We start from the raw sequence: 19,053 nt of genomic DNA, 5'->3' as shown, positions 1-19,053 counted from the left end.
ATTTGCAACATCGGACACGTGATGATCACATGCCTTCAGGCTCATCAAACTTTTAGCCACTGGAGTACGTACAAGGCCTCCAGACTGAGGATTGAGTTTCAGGCGATAAGGGCGTTCGTTTGATAGCTCTTGCCCTTTGAAGTTCCGGTAGTGAGTTTGATCATAGGAGGGGAGGGGCGTGGCATTACGCAATTCGGTGATAGGGGGTGGCGTGATGAATTCAAAGAAATTCTCAGACTTGGAAGGTGGCTCTGTGAGAAGAATCAATAAAAATTTATCATTAATTTAATCAATCAATCAATTATCCATTAATCAGTACATTAATCAGTGCATCAATCAATCAATCAATCAATCAAACAGCAATAATAAACTCGACTAGGCTATACACCCTTCAGTTTTAGGTACCTTGTGCACATTCAAAGTGACTAGATTTTTTCCATCTTTCCTTCTGCTTGCTATCAAGCGCTTTTCTTCTTTCAGTTGCGGTTTTCTGTCGCGCCAAGCGTTGCTGCTTTAGTCGATGAGCCCTGTATATTTCACAAAAGGAATCACCACATCGTATTTCAATCAAATAAGGCGAAAATTAAATTGAAAGTTTTCAGATCCAATCGAACCATAAACAGGTTTTGTGAAGCACTAATATGGAAAGAATACGGCTGTTTATAGTAGATCGATTGGATACTAGTCCTTCGCATGTCACCACGAAGTCATCCAGTATGGCTTTTAGAGCCTCTCATTAATAAATAGAATTAAGAGTCAATCTTTGCAATTAGTAAACTCCCCAGCTCAGATGGTGGTCAGGTTGACAGAACAGGGATATCTTCTAGATGTTCTTTCAAACGTCCTAAATAAAATTAGCATAATTAACATTTCACTGCTATCCGTCACTCAACGCAATAGTGGTTGTTGAAAGTTCCCTTACCTCTCCAACACCTTGTTTTGCCAATTGCCGCTGTAATCGCTTGTATCCAGCATTGGTATATCTCTTGAGTCAGTTAACCTGAAAGACCCGGGCTTTGTTTTAAACAGAATATTAAATGGAGCTAGAAATTCACAGCGATCAAACACAAAAATAATAATAAAAATCAAATCAAATTCAACGAAAACCCGTAGACCTTTGTAGGATCCGAGGTGAAGCATGTTGTAAGCTGATGTATTTGGTGGACAACAACTATTGCAGTCCCTATGCACATGCCGCGTACAAAGCTTAATTTTTCTGCTACTGTCTAAACTTTTGACTTGAAAGTGGAAGATTTGAGAAAAATGACACGTTTATAACAAGTCGTTTTGGCGTGAAATACACGCACGTGTGTTTGACCGCTGTAAAGGAAACTGGGAGTAATAGTAACAGGACTGAGTGAACTCGGTCTGTAATCAACTGATTAACAAAACTGTAGCGCTGAATCCATAACTAAAATTAACGGAAATATGACAACTAGCAATCAGCACCGATAATAATTAAATACATTGTTGCTATTAGCTTTAGGAAAAGATAAAAAGGAGAAAACGACGATATTAACGAAAGTTAACTGATATTAACTTCGCACCTTTCACTTCCAAATGATGCACTCGAGACCACATCCTTCATGTAATCCTAGTTAAAAAATCAATATTTTTCACAGTAATTAGGCCCTTAATCAAGTCAGAGTAACTTGCTATATATATATGTGGTCGCTACAATGGCTAGGATCACCGATAAAAAATGTTCAGCAATGTTGCGATCAACTGGAAACAATTCTTCGGTGATGTTAATCGTGATGTTAATCGCTGGGAAACACCACTATCCACATGAAAACCACTCACAAGAGATTGTGGCGATCGAAACAAAGGGAAATATACCAGGATTCACTGCTTCCTTGCTTGATCCAATTCCTCTGGTGTTTCTTTTTGTGGGGGTTGGTTTTTGCAGTATTTATTTTGTAGCGACCGTGGCCATCTTAGGGAAACTACACGGCGATCTGAAGGGTGGTTCAATTTGTTCCGTTGCGATTATTTACATCATGAGTTATAATTAGCACGGATCAGGTTACGGAAACAGGTGCTCGAATTTTCATCTAAATAGCAATCAGTAAATACAAAAAATATATCGAGCCTGGAATTCGACAGTTGAATGATTTTCTGCCGCTGTCGGCAAACACCTTTAATTTACACTAACAAAAGTCACTGTGATTACCTCATCTGTCTCGTGTGCACCAAGACTAGAGCACATGGCTTGATAAGCGTATATAAAATCCTCTACAAGAAACACAACAAAGGCTGTGTCATCCACACGCACATTGTATTATACTCTTTTATCACTATTAATCAGTATCAGTATGAAAACTGGTGTGAACGGACCACAGCAAAAAGAAAATGAAGAGTTGCTTTCACCACAAAAGTCAAGAACTTCTACAATAACCACTATCCAGTTAATGACTGGAGTTTAGTACTAACCATCCTCATCAGACGACACGTGCTTCCACGTGTTCCCTCTAGCAGGTGGGGCACTCTTATGGTCGCGTGTTTGTGTTCGCTTCGGTGTTTTATTGCTGAACGTGTTATTTTCATACGGGAACATGGAGTATTCCTCTTGACTCGTTGCGTTACTGCGAATGGTGTCAGCGGTTTGTGGCCTCTTCAAAGACTCCTTGGTATTAAGGTACATCGTGTGACCTACGAATAGGGAGAGCAATATGAAACAACAGAATAAGATCATTGACGAAGCAATCTTTACGATCAGCATTGTAAAATGATAACAGCAATAACAGCTTTCGTGCACGTTGTCACGCTACTTTCTCAAAAATGGCGTGACTAGTTAGTCTAGTTCCTAGACTTTAATTTTTGTCGCGGTCAATCCCTTTTTGGTGAACTTGCGCGAGCGCGAAATCACCAACATGGAATCGAGATTAAGGCTTAGGAAGAAACAGGTTTTTATTGTTCTATCGAACTTTGATTTATTAGGCGATTGTGTGTGAAACTTGTGTGCAAGAGCATGGTGAGGAACGCGTCATAAGGAAATGTATTACCTTTTATCTTATCTGGTTCTTTTCTCGCAGCCTTCGATGTAGCCGTAGTTGGGGAACTCCTCGGTCGAGTGGGCTTTGGTGGGAATAGAATATTCTGGTCCGTTTTCTGTAGCGCTCTTATGCACCACCGCATCAGTGTACTCTCTGTTTTCTTCACACTTGGGGGCCTTAAGGAGCCAGGAGTTTCACGTCCCTCCGCAGGGGCTTGTAAGTCCATCTTAACAATAAGCCGTGCAATATCATCGCCGTTAAGTTCAAAGTCATCCAGGTTCGCCTGATCTGTTCTTGAACTCGAATTCTCGATAGAACCATGTTTATATCCTGAACGTCCCTCCGCAGAGCGACTTCGATATTTTCCCGTTCTCTCAGCATTTTCCCGCCTACTCCTCGCTAGTGTAAATATAGTCAACGGAGAAACACCCGTAGTGTTCCTGGATACTTTACTGAAGAGATCGTCGGGCCTGTTGCTATTGTAAACCGGTACAACTGCTTCCTTAAAGACCACGCCCGTATTGTGCGATCTTGAAGTTGGAGAGTCTCTACCAGACGTATAAAGATTAGGCAGTTGTTGTCGATTTGTACGCGCAGGCCGGATGTGGTCTGGAGTAAAGCTTACACTCTTTTGTCCCCGGTCGCTTCGTTTGCTGCGAAGAGAAGATGTTAAATCTTCTGCTGCTGCGGATGTAAATTCATCTTGTTCTTCGAATTCATCGTCATCCTCGAAGTCTTCAAGAATCTCAGCAGCATCCGGCACTTCATCTGCTGGCTTTTGTAAGACTTCTCCTGTGTCAGGATCAATGTACGTTACTAAAGGCACTTCATTGGGTTCGAGTGAATGGCGTTTTTCTGGCTTCTCCTCAGCCTCCTCGCTCTCTTCTCCTTGGCCTTCAGGTTGCTTAACTTGAACCTCCGCTGCATTTCCGTCTTCATTCTCAGCGGATGGATTTTTCCCGCTCGCTTGAGCCTTCGCTGCGCTTCCTTCAGCGGTTTTTTGAGGTGCCAGAGACGACGTTGTATCCCGCTGTCCAAGTGTGTCTACGAATAAAATTATACAAAACTTATCATACATTAGAGGGAAGACAGGTCGACTAGCGTATTGTCTTGATGTATAACAATAACATCGCAGAAATGTTCGACAATAATAAATTCACATTCTAAGTTCGGAAATGAAGAAGGTATACTTAGTAACCTTTCGCTTTTTCCTTCTCAGGCGCCTTCTCCTCGTTCTTTGTTGAACGCGAAGATTCCAGCTCTTGAGGAATGGCACTAGTTCTAGGTTCTTGGCGACCAGCTGCAGTGTCTTGTCGTATAAGAGGCTTTTGTTCCCCTGAAGGCATATTAACAACATTTGGCCTTCTATACGAAGAATCATCTTCTTCGCTCTCTTGAGTCGTCTCCTTGTCCTGCTTATCTTCGTTCGTTGCTTCAATCTCGTTGTCAGCCTTCTTCTTCTCGTTTTCCTCTGCTTCCTTCGTTGCCTCTTCCTCTCCTTTTTCTTTAGGTTTCTTTGTTTTCTTTATCACGGCAGGTCGCGGGATCCGCCTTGGCTGAAGGTAAAAATGACGAATAATACGATGCGTAAGATGAATGAAAGCTTGGGTCCAGCAAGTTAATAATAAACAGGTTCTTTCACTGGTAACCTCTGCTACTTGTACAAAGTAATCAGTAGCTGCAAAACCTCAGTGTTGTAAAGTATCCACGGCCAAGTTAAACCCGTGGCTATTTATCAACTAAATCAAAAGCGGTGGCGAGTTTGTAATGCTAACGTTTCGAACGATAGTCCTTTGACTTTGTCTAAACTAAGTGATAAGGTTCACTCAAACCTCAGCTTTACAAACTCACTACTGCAGTTAATTAACCTTTGTCACCTTAACATTCATAAATAGCTTATTGTCTGCTGCTTGCACGAGCATCCCTACCTTAAATGTCTTTGCTTCCGGTTTTTCCACCACCGCTCTCCTGGCAACCGGGGCAGCATATCCGGGACCTCCATAACCAGACCGCAAGGACCTGGAATCGATAGTTATGTTACCCATTCTCCCCTTTTCTCTTCGAAAGCTGGGAACGAAGGAAATTTTCTTTTTTGTTTCTTTTGTTGATTCGTTGCACTGGTCACAGGAGGGGTCAACAACTTGCGCTGGTTCTTCCTCTGGTTTTTCTTCACCTAAAGGAAAATTCAGAATCATGAAATGGTTCAAGGATGGTCATATTAAATATTTAATAGTGTCGACTGTCATCAAATGCCCAGAGCCGCCTTATGTCCCTCTCAGTCGGCGGGGCCCTGGCGCGAGGAAAATGTGGCTCTGAGACACATTATCTGATTGGTTAGATTGTTTCCTTCCAAGCACGAGGAACGCACATGCCTCACATTTTTGGCATTTTTGGCAAATTATTGTAAGTTTGTTAATAGGCTGCAAACCTCGTCAGATTACGACTGTACGTTACTTAGAATTGTTAATGATTACGATTCATAAGACTATGAAAAGCCAGATCAAGACTGGTTACGACAGAAAGATTCACACTACCTTCATCCAAATCCTCTTCAGACTCTTCTCCCTAAAATTCAAGAAAAGCAAACAAACAAACAAAAAAGACCAGTTCACTATTATTAACTTGGTTGTTTTCCTAAAAGAGTTCGGTCCCTCTGTGTAAAGACCTGTCGACCCCCACCCCCTCCCCCTACTGCGCTGTCAAGTACCTTATCACATGAGATTTTCGCGACACGTTTACTTCGCGATTTTGAGCTCGAGGTGCGCACATTTCGTGACACTTAAATTCTGTGATTTTGCGAAAATGCTGTATTTTGAATCGCGAAGGTACAATAACGTCAAAATTATCAAAACCGCAACAACAGGACTATACGTCAACGGTGACAATTTGTGAAACAATTAATTTTCGCATCGTGTTATGCTCACGACACTTATTGTTCGCGTAACTTTAATTTCGCGATTTTTTTTTCAATCGGGAAATTAACGTGTCGCGAAAATTTCATGTAATAGGATACTTACAGTCGTGTTCCTTATTCCCTGTTGACATTAATTAAAAAGCGACTTCACAATATTGATTTTAACGGAGAGAAGACATATTACCCACGGGGAGAGCTGGCAATGTCGAGCCGAATCATAGGAATAAGCACGTTATCGTTGCTCTAAGTAGGTTTGGCTTTTACAGGACAGCAGACGTAAAACAAACGCAGCTGATTTCTAGGTATATAAAAATATAACAATAAAAACTTACCGGTGGAGGGGTAGGAGGTGGTGTTGGTTCCGGTGGTGGAGTTCTTGGCGGTGACGACACAGGCGAGTCGCCGAATTCGGGAAGTTCCCATAATTCCATGCTGGTTCTGCGTTCAGACAAGGCCACAGAACTAACCAGGGACAGTCTCCTGGGGGTAGAGGACGGGGAACAGTAGACCTCGGTCGGAGCAAGAGAAAGACTGTCCGACATGAAACTGAGTGACTGAAAATTCAACAAAAATTACTCTCGATGAGTTCCTTGTTTGGCATATTATGGTAGCCAGGATGTTAGGTCTTTTCAACTAACTTTGTAGGATCTCAAAGAAGCTTCCTCAAGAGTGGTACGTTTTTAGATCATCTTTTTCATTTGAAATCAATCAGTATTTCCCATTCTTAATTAACCGCAGTTACACTGTTTAATTCTTTTTTTGATAATTGTATATCTTCATGACTTATTACTTTAAGGTTTCTTGTTATATAAAGAGTGAATTTTGTTCGGCCCCACCCCCTCCCCCCTCCAAAAAAAAGAGTTATGTACGAGTTACCAACAGGCTTTCCACAGTCGCTTTATCGACTTTAATTATGCTGACAATTGCACTACATGAGTCATTCTAACATGCAAGGTGAATTTCTAGTAACAGAACTGACAAAAAAACGCCAAAAAACCCCGCAGTATTTCCAAATTTAAGCTGTATGATTATGAAAATCTTCTGCATGGAAAACAACACTAACCTCTTCCTCTTCTTGTTGGTTTTGAGGCTCAAGATCCGGGGGAGGTCTTCCTTCCATAAACCAAGACGTTTTTAATTGCAAGTTTGGGAACGGTACCTATAATGAAAATGGTGCTATCCCGATGAAAACAAATGGAATGGGATGAGAAGAAACTATCTAAATGGAAATGAGTGCTACTGCAGTAGAATGCGATTTCCATTCGAAACAATATACATGTTATTGTAGTAGGGAAAGGAAAATTGTACGCACTGGACTACGGGATTCAAGCAGATCATGAACTACATGTATACTGAGTGGAAGTTATTTTTTACCAAGTAGTTCTCCATGTTGGTGGGGTCTGGTTGCAGAATCTTTTTGCTTTCAAATCTCACTGACGGGTCTTCGTAGATATCAGATTCTGAGAAAAAATAACAATCAAGAAAGACCGCTAAACACCTGTATACAACACAGCAAAAACAGACTGAAAGAATCGATAAAATATTCAGTACATAAGAACGTGTGCGCATGATTTGTAAATATCGTGAACAAGGAACTCGTTTTTGTTACCTGTCTCAAAAGCTTCGTCGTCGAACGATTCACTTTTGACGTCAGTTGATAAACCATCCTTTATTGGATACACTATAAAAAAAATACGATAAAAAGAACACAAATAAAACCGTCTCCAAACACTTTGGGGGAAAAAATCACTCTCCTAGTGTCTAAAAAGATATATATTGTTACAGAAAACTGCTTGTATGGATTCCAGGCAGTCAGGTGTGCGCCAACCATGGATCACGTGAATGGCAGGCAGGCATCACGTGCTAGGAGTGAGTCAGGTGTGCGCCAAGCACGAATCACGTCCATCGCAAGCGGGCATCACGTGCCAGGAAACAAGTATCGCAAAGGAAGAAAAGAGTAACAGTCAATGAGAAGCATGACGGTAAGGCACACCGCGTATAATCCGTGTAGAAGTCCTTTTTATATATGCGTCGTGTCACCATGACAACAGTGGTACGTCGGTTAAAAAGCTCTGAATGCGAACACTAGGTCGTTTAAAATCCATCTACTTACCTTTTTCACTTGGTATTATAAAGATGTGCTGTTTAAATCCGATTAAAATATCCCCTGAAAACAGACGGGAGAACATCAATGACGATTCGTAAACAATCGATGTAGAAATGTATGTTATTCATAGTGACACTAACTGTACCTCGAGTGTTCAGGAAGGACGCCACAGTTAATGTTTCATTCATCATGATTTCACGGAGCAGGGTTTTATCTCGGTCCCAGATCTTAATTACGCCATCTCCACTGAAAACGAAAAAAACAAGGAGAGCACGATTTACTGTATCGATGCACCTGATAATCGTGTTTTAACTGACTTTACTTGTTCATTATCTCTATCTCACACACCACTGGTAGCCATGTAAACCTGACTGTTGTCGCCTGACCTTTATTGCAAAATCAAAGCTAATGCAAATAGCATTACGCTTAAGACTGGCAAAAACAAAAAAAGTTCAAGGCTTGTACTTTATACTGAAATAAAAACTTAAAATCTTCAGGTGGGTCGGCAATGGCGGAAACAACAAAAACGACTGCGCGCCTCATAGGTCACATGAGCTATACCTATTGCCAGTGAAAAGTTGCTCTTAATTCTAATTCGACTGAAATGATATATCAAATACTTGAGCTCGAAACAATGTTTTTCACCACATTTTGAAACGTCTCGAAGTTCGTCAAAAATACTCCGCCACGTAAACGAGTTGAAACACTATCTCGTGTTTGTTCTGTTTTGTTCGTTTGTTTGTTTCGGGCTTTGTTTCGGTATTCATTTGCGAATAGTAAGATGACTTTTGACAAGCTAACGTGAATTATATGACGCCACAAAAAGCTCTTTTCTTTAAAGCGGGATTTTAATTAATAAAAATGATTGACTGAATACATGTGAAATTAGCAATTTGTGTTACATTTGAAGTCATGACTGTCTCAGTCCTAATAGTTCTTAAGGTACTCCTTTACATCAGCCTTACTGGCTTCCCTGGGTTTCCTTGTCTTATACATTGACGTTTTGTCAGTAAATAAATTTAATATTTATAAATGGCAAAATAAAACAAACAAACAATAACATTGCATGCTCACTGTAAATTTCAGAAGTCCAATTTACCTGGCACTGCAGAATATCCCTAGACTGGAGTTTGAGTCCACACTGTTAACACATCTCTGATGATCCTTCGGACGAAAACGCTTGTTGCCTGTAGCTTTTTCCTCTGGAAAAACAGACAACAAAATATATTAATCATGAAGGGCATCACCGTGACATTGAACTTTGCAGAATAACTGATTACAAAAACACGTTACACAATTGTAAGAGACTTTCTTGCAAGATGGCTTGCAAACACAATAATTTCAAATAACTGCTTCATTTTCAAACATTGACATGGTAGTTTATCATATGTGATTCTGATTTACCTTCCTCCTCACAAAGTTCACAGTTGTCCAAAGATAGCGAATGAAGGTGTAAATATCCGCTCCGATGCCCACACAACAAAATATTGTTCTGCAAAAAGAAACGTAGTTTTTATACACTGAAGTATATCAACCCAAATATTACCAAAGAAACAAATTCCCTCAACCAGTGACAACGGCAGAACAGGGAAATAAAGTTATTTCAAGGTCGGTTTAGTTTCTGAACTGACTGATCAAAGGAAAAAAGAAAAAAAGCGGAAAAACTATGCCTGTTAAAGCTTGCGAACATTGGACAGCCTGTTCTCAGACTATACTGCAAAAGCAGGTCATAAAAATTCTAAAAAAGGTGATTGCCATTTCCTAAATATTCCATTCTATAGGAAAACTAGTTTTCCAGTCTAAAGCAAAACCTCAACGAAAATGGGCGTTTTAATGGGACCTGGATACTTGCAATCCGCCTCTATCATAGCTAAACTTGACTTTCAGTATTCTGGTATCTTTTTGGCTTATTTTTACCATTTTATTAAAAACTAGCCAATACAATACGTTACCATTCTGGTGAAACAAGTCATGTCGGCATCACAGTCAATGCGCTTTAACAACTGTAGGAACGGTAATGACCAAATAAGGATAACAATCCCAGGATGCCTGCATTTTGTAACCAGAGTGTTCGTGTCTTGGTCGTGATACAGCTCAAGAACCTACAAAATAAAAATGCAAAACAATCTATAGACAATTACAAAATTTTAAAGACAGCTCGAGAGTTTGCTTGTGAGATTTCCTTTATCTGATTATTTATCTCTCTTTTTGGCAAACGTGGATTTTAAGACTGCGAGCAGCCTCTGTTTAGCTCGAGGATCTACGAGCCAGGGAAGAGCTCAAAAAAATGAACGAGCAGAGACGAGTGGTCAACTTGCGTTCTTCCCTCTGGATTTTCGAGCAAAAGAGACTGTTCGCAGTCTAGTTGATTGTTATCAATTCTTTATTTACGCTAGATTTAATGTGCAACTAGAAAAATGTAGAGCGTAAAAATACACGACATACACGGCAAGTTAAGCATACTTCCTTCGACAACTGAACAAGAATTTTGTAGTCTTGAACTACAAAAGCTCAAGAGTAAACTTTCAGAAATATGAAAATAACATCTTCACTCACAACGTCTTTGTTGGCTTGAAGCTGGTGGTACTTTAGTCCTTGCCAAAACATGTGAAGAAAAATCACACGTCCATCCTGAAAACAAATCCCGATCCGTGGTTAATAACACGCCAAACACATTACTTATGTTGTGCTCAGATCAAAGAAGAGCTTCAATAGATGGGATGGACAAACGATCTACTCGAAATCTACTCGCTGGCCAATGCTCCCGGGACGCGTTCTTGAACAAGCCCTGGCAGTGGAGACTATTTCGACGCTTAACTAGGCCTTCCTCGTCAACCTGTCTGTAAAATTACGTCACTGTTTATTTCACTCAATAATTACAAACCTGAGTTCCCGCCATAAGTAGCTGAGTAGCGTCAGGGCACGCTTCACCTTCAACTGTCTTCATTATGATTGGGGAATACAATATCCCAAGACACGTGATCTTGACTTTCTCTTTACGAGCCAATAGTAACAACTCTCTACTGCTAGCTTCCCACGGAGGATAGGAACTGGGACCGAGAGAGGACGACTCGCCAGTGACAGGGCTTGGTGATCTGATCGAGAAATAGAAACAGAAAAATTTATTTTACAGTCAGCTGATTAAAAAAAAAAAAAAAAAAACGCCTGTTTCTTAGGCCCCATCCACACTACGCCGGAAGAATTTGAAAACGCAGCTTTATTTCTCCGGTTAGGCCTTTCGTCCACACTATTCCATTACGAAAACGCTCTTCAAACCGAAGGAATTCGAAAACGCCGGCTTTGCGTTTTAGTGTGGGCAGAAAACATTTTGAGAACGGAGCTTTTCAAAAACGATGACGTCACGATAATCTTGATACTTCCCCGCCCGAGTTTTACTCAAACACAAATGTAAAATGACCGATGATTGTTGCGTTTTTAGATTTCTCCGGCGTAGTGTGGACGGAAAACAATTGACGCATTTTCCCAGTGAAACCTCCGTTTTTCAGATTCATCCGACGTAGCGTGGACGAGGCCTTAATGTCAGGTTAACACATGTTTCGTACCTGTTACCCTCACTTGGCCAAGGACTGCTTGTTCTCGATTTCTGCAAAGCATCCTGGGAGTGCCGATAATGAATGTTTTCAATGAAGTCTAGTTTCCAGGACTCCACCCGTGTGGCTGGATTCGTCCTGGCAAAGGAAAACAAAAAATATATTGGTTTAGACGAGACTACATGTAAGTAAACAGCCCCAAGGTTGTACAGAAAACTATTACCAGAAATGAGAAGAGAAGAAAAAACTGGTGTGCCCGCAGGGCTTGCTTTGGGATGAAAGTTAAGATAATAAAAGCCCAACCCACTACCCCCTTAGAACCATTAGAAAAACTGTACCTGGTGTAATAGACCCAGATCTCTTGTTCATCTATCAGTAAGTACATCATGTTAAACTCCCTGTTGTATGCCACATCTTTCACCATGTTCAGAGGCGAGATGGGTGGCGGAGGGAGGACTGTGGAGAGGTTCTGGCCCTTCCGGGAAATTAACCGAACACTGTTAAAAAAAAAACAAAGACTGAGTGAAAAACAGCAACTTTGCATTGAATGTACACACTCTGTTCATTCAACTCTCACATTGTGTTAAAGCGTTGTTACAGACAAAGATGCTCGCAATGCTATTGATTGCCAATGGCGGAGTTTCTAATGAAAGCCATGAAGCTGCCAGGGGAATGGGGAATAGTCAAACTCGCCTTCAAGTCTCCACTATTAAAATTGTTCCACTGTCTGTACAAAATTCACAGACTTTGTTTGACAGAATTTTTCATCATCTGTTCAATCTAATGCATGTACATTCACCTGCTATCATTTCCCACTGCCATAACACGTGATGACTTTCCTCGACACGTGACCAGAGAAAGTGACGTCACTGAACAGCGTGATAAGGCCCAGAAGTCGCACAGATGGTTGAGTGAGAAAACTTCAATAACTCGGTTTGAACAGCAATAAATAAGCTTTGGCGACACAACGTTCATCCAATAAATTCCCTCAGAAAACACAGGCAGGCTAAAAGAAAGATCAAAATGCATCAAGTTAATAACCTTGTGGTAACCCATCAGAAAAACGGCTGCCCCACGTCATATCTGGAAAAATGAGTATAAGGAATTATTTTCTTCAAAGCGTGTGGGAAACTGCTACTCTCACTGGTCAGCCCTGCCTCAAGTTGGCTGCACAACAGTTTATGTATTTATTGGTTCGATCAGTACATTTTATTAGTGTTTCATCAGACCTGTACATCTCTTCCATAAAGTCTAGTGAGTTCACTTTAATGATGCCGTCCATGGCAGCTGTTAAAACCAGTGCTGAATTCTCGGGGTGGAGCATAACCTTTGTTATGGCCTGAAAACAGTGAAAACAAATAAAACATTTGAAGCATTTTGATGTTATAAATGAAACCTGTGAACCTGCCGGCTTAGCATAGAAAGTGTCCTTTATAACGTCTGACCTTGTGGAAAGGTCTATCAAAATACAATAGGTATTGTTTTGCAACCAAATTTACGCTGTACCTTAGAATGTCCAGTGAATGTATGTACTCTCCCTCCACTCTTCGATCTGCTCCACACATTCACTGAAAGTCAACAACCAAGTCATTCAAATAAGCTGAAAAGATTATAGTCAAAAAATAAGCTATTTTTTGTCGCTTTTCGAGGTTAGAGTTCATCTTACCAACCCACTTAACGCCTCTCGATTCGCATGAGATACTTTTTCAAGTTTTCTGCATCTCGTTTCCCAAGTTGCCCTTCTGTTCTCTTTCAAAACATGTCTGGTTTCACGGGAGAAACTCTTCTCACAACGTATCACCAAACTCGGCAAACGGAACAATGTTTTGAACTTCTTGTTAAGTGATCTTCTTCTCCATAGAGAATAAGTTCTTTTCTCACATGAGCCATTGCGTTGTGTGTCTCATGAGCGTTATTTTACAACAACCAAGTTCCCTCTTAAACCGTAAGAAGCCTTTACGAAAGCCACTTACCGGAAACATGTTCAGTATGGAAAATAAAATATAAATTGAGGAGCTAAACTCTTACCATCACAATCAGTTCCTACAGTAACGAGAAAGTTGCAAGCTTTGGAAAAAACACATCCAGTGACAGGCCCTCTGTGCGCACTGACAAAATAAAACAAAAAAGAACAGTAGTTGTTGTCAGACCACTTCTTTGTTTTAAATTAATTAGTTTCAACCTTTGGTGCTGTTAACACTGTGATTGGCCAATAGCTATACTATTACCTTCAAATAAGATCTTTCTTCCCTCATGGACAACTTAACATTTCTACGTATAGAGCTAGTCAGTCTGACAGAGTCGACCCACTCAACACTCAGGAATACAAGGTACGGCTGCCATGTATCTCCACCCTAATACATAATATAACAAGTGTAAAAACTAGCAGCACTTACTCCATTATCTGGAAAAGATGATTTCCTTCCATGTCATAAGCTACCACATTCCGTTCAGACAAACAGTACAGACGCTGGCAAAAAAAGATGGCATTTGTCACAAACTCATTGAATTTTGACTTCTCTTTTAAAATAATCACTTGGAAGTACAAACTGTTATCATGAGAGACATTTTGCAGATACTCATACAGAAAGACATGGTGCAATATAATAGGTCTGCAATGCATGCATAGATGGAGATATACTTGTCTGACTAGTGCATCAGATCTGTAATAAGTTTATAATGATAGCTAACTGCCTCAGACGAGTGCATAGAAAGAGATAATTATCGAACATTGTAGGTGATATATATATATATATATATATATATATATATATATATATAGGCAATTGTGGAAAACAAGGACGGACAACTTCGAGCGAAAAAAAATCTAAGAAATCTAAAAATATATATATATATATATACATATATATATATATCAATAATGGCATCATAGGTCTGCAATTCGTGTATAAAGATAGACAAAATTTATCCTTTGAGCTTATATCTAAAAATAGAGAATAACAAAGCACTCCACTGAGGTGTGACCTTCACCTCTCTGTGTCCGCAAGGCAAGTTCAAATGAACGTCACTTACTTGCATAGGTTCATCCAGCTCAACTTGTTTCACCCAGCTTCCACCCATATCAGGATAAGAAGCCCTGCAATAACATTACAGTAATTCAGCTTGTAAGAGTCTGACCATGACAAACAGGAAACACAAATATTACTAATGGCTCATTAATTGCACTAAATCTTTATAAACACCTTAAAACCAAACCATAGTTAGCCATTGGTCTCGAATCTCTCTCCCAGGCTTTTTGCCTGTCATGCTCAATCTCTCCAAATGTCCAGAACTGAAAAAAGGTAAAAATTCAAAAAAATAAAATATGGAAACAGGCAAATAAGGTGTGCATTATCCATGTAGTCTATGTGTACACTGGTCTTGTCAATTAAAAAAAAAAAACATTCATGAGCTGTTAAAAGTTAATCTTCCAAAAACATTCAGCTGCTGAGACAGAAGTCCAAAATTACAGCAAAGAAGGGGTGCAACGTATAATGTGTCACTTCATAATTTAAAGGGCTTACTTAGGGGTTAAACCATTAGTATTTCCTTTACAAAGATGACCTGGAGAGAAGCAGGACATGCACTTATTCTCAAGAATATCAATTAATGACAATCTAAAATATCAAGTAAAATTTAATCTAGAAAATCTTAGTGATTGAATTGATATATTTTGTTATTATCAATATTGCCTCAGTCACCTTCATGCCACCAGTCCCTCCAGTTATAAGCTCATCCTTCACGTGATTAAACACCATACACAGCACCGAATGCATTTCAGCTGACACTGAAAATACCTCATGGAAGTTTAGATTAAAAACCTACACAGAAACAAAATAACCAACATGAGTTTTAAAATTATCAAAAGCTTATGATAGAAATTTAAATCTGTATTTAAAAATATTGAAAAAAAAACTACTACAGTACAGTACAGATCAGAGGTAAGTGGCCAATCACTCAGCATGCGCAAAATGCACACATTTTTTCTTGCGTGAATGTGTAGTCCCCTATCTCGACTGTAGCATCACTACTAACAGCATTTACCTTCAAAGCGTACTCCTTGGATAGTGCAAAATACACATTGAACTTTCTTGAAAATATAATGAGTCGCAGGACATTAAACTGGTATGATGGGTAATTGAAATGTCTTGTCACTGTCGATAAATAAATAAATAACACATAAATTAATTTCAAAATAAATACATAAATAAGTTGATTTATCTATTAACCATGTAATATCATGTATAATAGGCCATTTTCAAATTATATTTAGCCTCTCTCTCAAAGTGAGTATCTCATATAAAAAATAGATTTCATTCACATGAAAATTAAACTCATTTTCAGATGTTTTAAATGGTTGTACACCAGGCCTCGCTTTGATAGTGAGGCTTAATGCAACTCAGAAATTAGCCTGATTCTCTGATGGTCCAGGTGGCTCTTGACCAAGTACTCTCTCTCTCTCTCTCCCACGGAAGGGAGAGAGAGTGCGTGGCTGCAAGTGACCTGGACCGTCTGAGAATCAGGCCACTAGGAAATGGGCTGTTAAGACAGGTAGCTGAAGGGTGGCTTTCTCTAATTACCTACTGACATACGGGCGTGGTGCTGATTATGTGGATCCAGAGGTGCTAAATTCCAACAGGAACTTGCATGTAATACTATAACTCATAACAAATTTACCTCATATTCTTTTTCGTGATTCATATTATGCTCTAAAGTGTACTTAAAAGTCTTGCAGATACCAGAAATTTATAAAGTCAGCCATTATGTGCAACACTCAATGGAGTCATGTCTATGTTGTAGAAGTACCTGTATTGTAAACACTTTCATATGACCAACTTGTGATCCCCCGTGAATCAAGAAACACAAACTGTCTGAATCGCGGATTGTGTGTCACTATAAAACAAGAGAAAATTATAAAAGCAAGTATAAAGAATAACTGAATTACATATGCACAAGATTCAAACAAGCATTCAAACCTAGTTATCATATTACATATGCATTGTTGTTACTAACTTTATGACTTATGGAAAAAGACTACAGACAAAATTTCCAGAGGGATGAAAGGGGTGGGGGGAGGGGGTACAAACTCCCCAAAACTTTTAACCAGAGGGGTGGATATTTTCTGGAGCAACGCAGAGAACTTCAGCCTTGCTCATGATGCATGGGCATTCTTTACCAGTTTGCTACTATAATTGTCACCCAACATGCTCTTTGCCTGTTTTAAATTTCACGTTCACACCAGCACCAAAACATGTTTAGAGTAAACATATTTGGACCTGTATAATGTTCACATAATATATATTATGAGTCTTAATTTCCAGCAAATTAGCAAAACTACCGAGTGAAGTAGTCTAATAACCATGCTCAGAATCAAACATGTTTTGATCAAGATGTGAAATCCTTTCATTTCTAATTGTGTCAATTTAGCTCGTAAACATGTCCCAGTGTACTGTGAGAGTTTTAGAAAAAAAAATTAAGTATAACAGTTGAACAACCAAAATAATAATAATATACCTAAAAAATAAACAAACAAATAAATAAATAAATAAATAAATAGTTATAAAAAATAATTCTACCTCCAACAATCTCACAGTTCTTTGAAGCGTGTTTATAGGATCCTCTACTCTGAAAACCATAAGGGATGTGTAAATAACTGCTTCTCTCACTCATGAAGCTTTGTGCTTCATCACTTTCAGTCTCTTCTCCAATCGACTCCATTCTTCTTCTCTCTAAGTCCTCAAACTCTTTATTTGCTGCATCAGCAACCTTGGAGTCTTCTTCTTCAGTTTCCGACCCGTTGTCAGGGCTAGACTGATCCATTATGGCAAAAACTGTTGTAACTTAATCGTACGTTGGATTACCTGTAACAAAATCTCACGAGCCAAAATTCGAAAATACGCGCCAAGGAACTTGTACACGCCAGTAGACTAACCAAGATCGCAACCATCACCTCTGGAAACAGCTCCAAAAAAATCCTTGAAGTGTACAAATACACTGGGACGGTGTCTGTGTTTATATAATTTACCAAAACATTCTAAATAAAGTAGATATTAGCTTTGCTTGCATTTAAATACACATACAGTAAGTTTCCAAAGTTAAATTAGATCAAGGTCGACACTGCATGTTTCCAAATAACGATGATTTTATCCACTTTCACCGACATCATTCCATTTTATCAACTAGTTGATTAACCGTAAGCAATTCAGTAATCACGAGGAAGCCACAGTAGCCTTGATTACATTGCTTCAGCTGGCATAAACTGTCAACTCAATCGTGCGTATGTGATGGAATTCTCGAATCTCTGCGTACTTTCGGATCCTTTAGTGACGAGCTGCTGCAAGTTGTGTTGATAATTTCTAGCGACAAATGTTGTGCAAATGACTAGAATTCGTAAACAACAACGGCAACTCAAATCATTACACTTCAGACTAATTCTATTTAAATATGCGAGTTATATGTAATGATTGTCTGTCGAGCCGGCTCTGACGGAGGGTTGCTATGATACGTTAAGGATTGGGACTGTTCGCGTGCTTTTGTCACGCAACGCTTCCTAGAAGCTCGTCACGCATTTCGGAATAGGGTTACAAAGAAATCAAGGTCGGCTTTGATGAACAATTTAATCAGGATGAGGCAATTGTAAGAGAGGAAAGAAAGAAACTCTTCGGCTAATGGGCTCTGTAAAATGATCTCTTTTCTCATTCAGGACGTGTTTTAAGCTCCGCCCTTCAGCCTTATCCGTCGTTTCGCAGGAGCCCCATCACTGTAACATAAATTTGAAATCAAATTGATCGTGCTTAGACCATTCGATCTAGGCAAGAGATTATGTTTCAGTCTTTTATGCAGCTATCCAAGTCCATCTACATGGACTGTGTGTCCTAGTACAAAAACAGCCATGACTATTGTGCCGCGTGTAAATTTTTAGGGCATTCAGTTTGGCTCATTATCATGGTTTCAACGTGGGCCCCGTCCACACTACGCGCGCCCGAAGAATTTGAAAGCGGCGTTTTTACTCTGAAAACGCATCAAATGTTTTCCGTCCACACTACGCCATGGGAATTTAGAAACGCAACAATCACCGTCATTTTGGACTTGTGGTTGACGGAAAACTGTGTCGGGAAATCACATGATTAACGTGATCGTAAGGCCATCGTTTTCGAATAGCACCGTTTTCAAAATTAAATGTTTTCGGTCCACACGGAGACGAAAAGTCGGCGTTTCCAGTATTTTCCAAATTCCAATTTGAAGAGAGTTTTCGAAGAGCTTCGTTTTACTCCGGTAGTGTGGACGCTGCCTTGCTCTAACTCTATAGCCTGAGGGCAGACACTGTCCTGTAATTAATTTGACGCAAGTTTACTGCTTTTTCTTTTTTACAAATCAAGTATAAAAGCAGGTGTTTACATGGAATCAGTTCGACGAAAATTACAAAGTCTAATTTTCCGGGATCATCAAAAGAAAATGTGCAAGTTATTGTTATTGTACTGTTTG

The 19,053-nt window shown here is 39.6% G+C and overlaps 1 protein-coding gene across 1 annotated transcript in view; it reads right to left on the bottom strand.

Annotated features, from left to right (window-relative positions):
- Positions 1–18,004, bottom strand: part of LOC145502519 (uncharacterized) — an 18,819-nt gene extending 815 nt beyond the window's left edge. Inside the window, exons 1-34 of the mRNA XM_081481828.1 lie at positions 17,145–18,004; positions 16,375–16,461; positions 15,613–15,722; positions 15,270–15,389; positions 14,772–14,860; positions 14,602–14,665; positions 13,965–14,038; positions 13,597–13,676; positions 13,075–13,136; positions 12,798–12,907; positions 12,368–12,574; positions 11,907–12,065; positions 11,581–11,706; positions 10,902–11,112; positions 10,574–10,648; positions 9,970–10,119; positions 9,422–9,509; positions 9,117–9,219; positions 8,163–8,263; positions 8,024–8,077; positions 7,520–7,591; positions 7,285–7,370; positions 6,974–7,069; positions 6,243–6,464; positions 5,531–5,561; positions 4,925–5,169; positions 4,195–4,552; positions 3,006–4,040; positions 2,434–2,652; positions 2,174–2,235; positions 1,548–1,594; positions 923–1,000; positions 406–527; positions 1–251 (exon numbers count right to left, since the gene is read on the bottom strand). The exon at positions 1–251 is cut by the window's left edge and continues 47 nt beyond it. Coding sequence (XP_081337954.1) covers positions 1–251; positions 406–527; positions 923–1,000; positions 1,548–1,594; positions 2,174–2,235; positions 2,434–2,652; positions 3,006–4,040; positions 4,195–4,552; positions 4,925–5,169; positions 5,531–5,561; positions 6,243–6,464; positions 6,974–7,069; positions 7,285–7,370; positions 7,520–7,591; positions 8,024–8,077; positions 8,163–8,263; positions 9,117–9,219; positions 9,422–9,509; positions 9,970–10,119; positions 10,574–10,648; positions 10,902–11,112; positions 11,581–11,706; positions 11,907–12,065; positions 12,368–12,574; positions 12,798–12,907; positions 13,075–13,136; positions 13,597–13,676; positions 13,965–14,038; positions 14,602–14,665; positions 14,772–14,860; positions 15,270–15,389; positions 15,613–15,722; positions 16,375–16,461; positions 17,145–17,388 — 5,238 coding nt within the window. The 5' untranslated portion in view covers positions 17,389–18,004. The remainder of the gene's footprint in view (positions 252–405; positions 528–922; positions 1,001–1,547; positions 1,595–2,173; positions 2,236–2,433; positions 2,653–3,005; positions 4,041–4,194; positions 4,553–4,924; positions 5,170–5,530; positions 5,562–6,242; positions 6,465–6,973; positions 7,070–7,284; positions 7,371–7,519; positions 7,592–8,023; positions 8,078–8,162; positions 8,264–9,116; positions 9,220–9,421; positions 9,510–9,969; positions 10,120–10,573; positions 10,649–10,901; positions 11,113–11,580; positions 11,707–11,906; positions 12,066–12,367; positions 12,575–12,797; positions 12,908–13,074; positions 13,137–13,596; positions 13,677–13,964; positions 14,039–14,601; positions 14,666–14,771; positions 14,861–15,269; positions 15,390–15,612; positions 15,723–16,374; positions 16,462–17,144) is intronic.
- Between the last annotated feature and the right edge of the window lie 1,049 nt (positions 18,005–19,053).

Source organism: Orbicella franksi, chromosome 11 (assembly GCF_964199315.1).
Source record: "Orbicella franksi chromosome 11, jaOrbFran1.1, whole genome shotgun sequence".
In the NCBI taxonomy this organism is placed as follows: Eukaryota; Metazoa; Cnidaria; class Anthozoa; order Scleractinia; family Merulinidae; genus Orbicella; species Orbicella franksi.
Note: the sequence above shows the minus strand (reverse complement) of the source record. Positions and strands in the feature narration are given on the sequence as shown.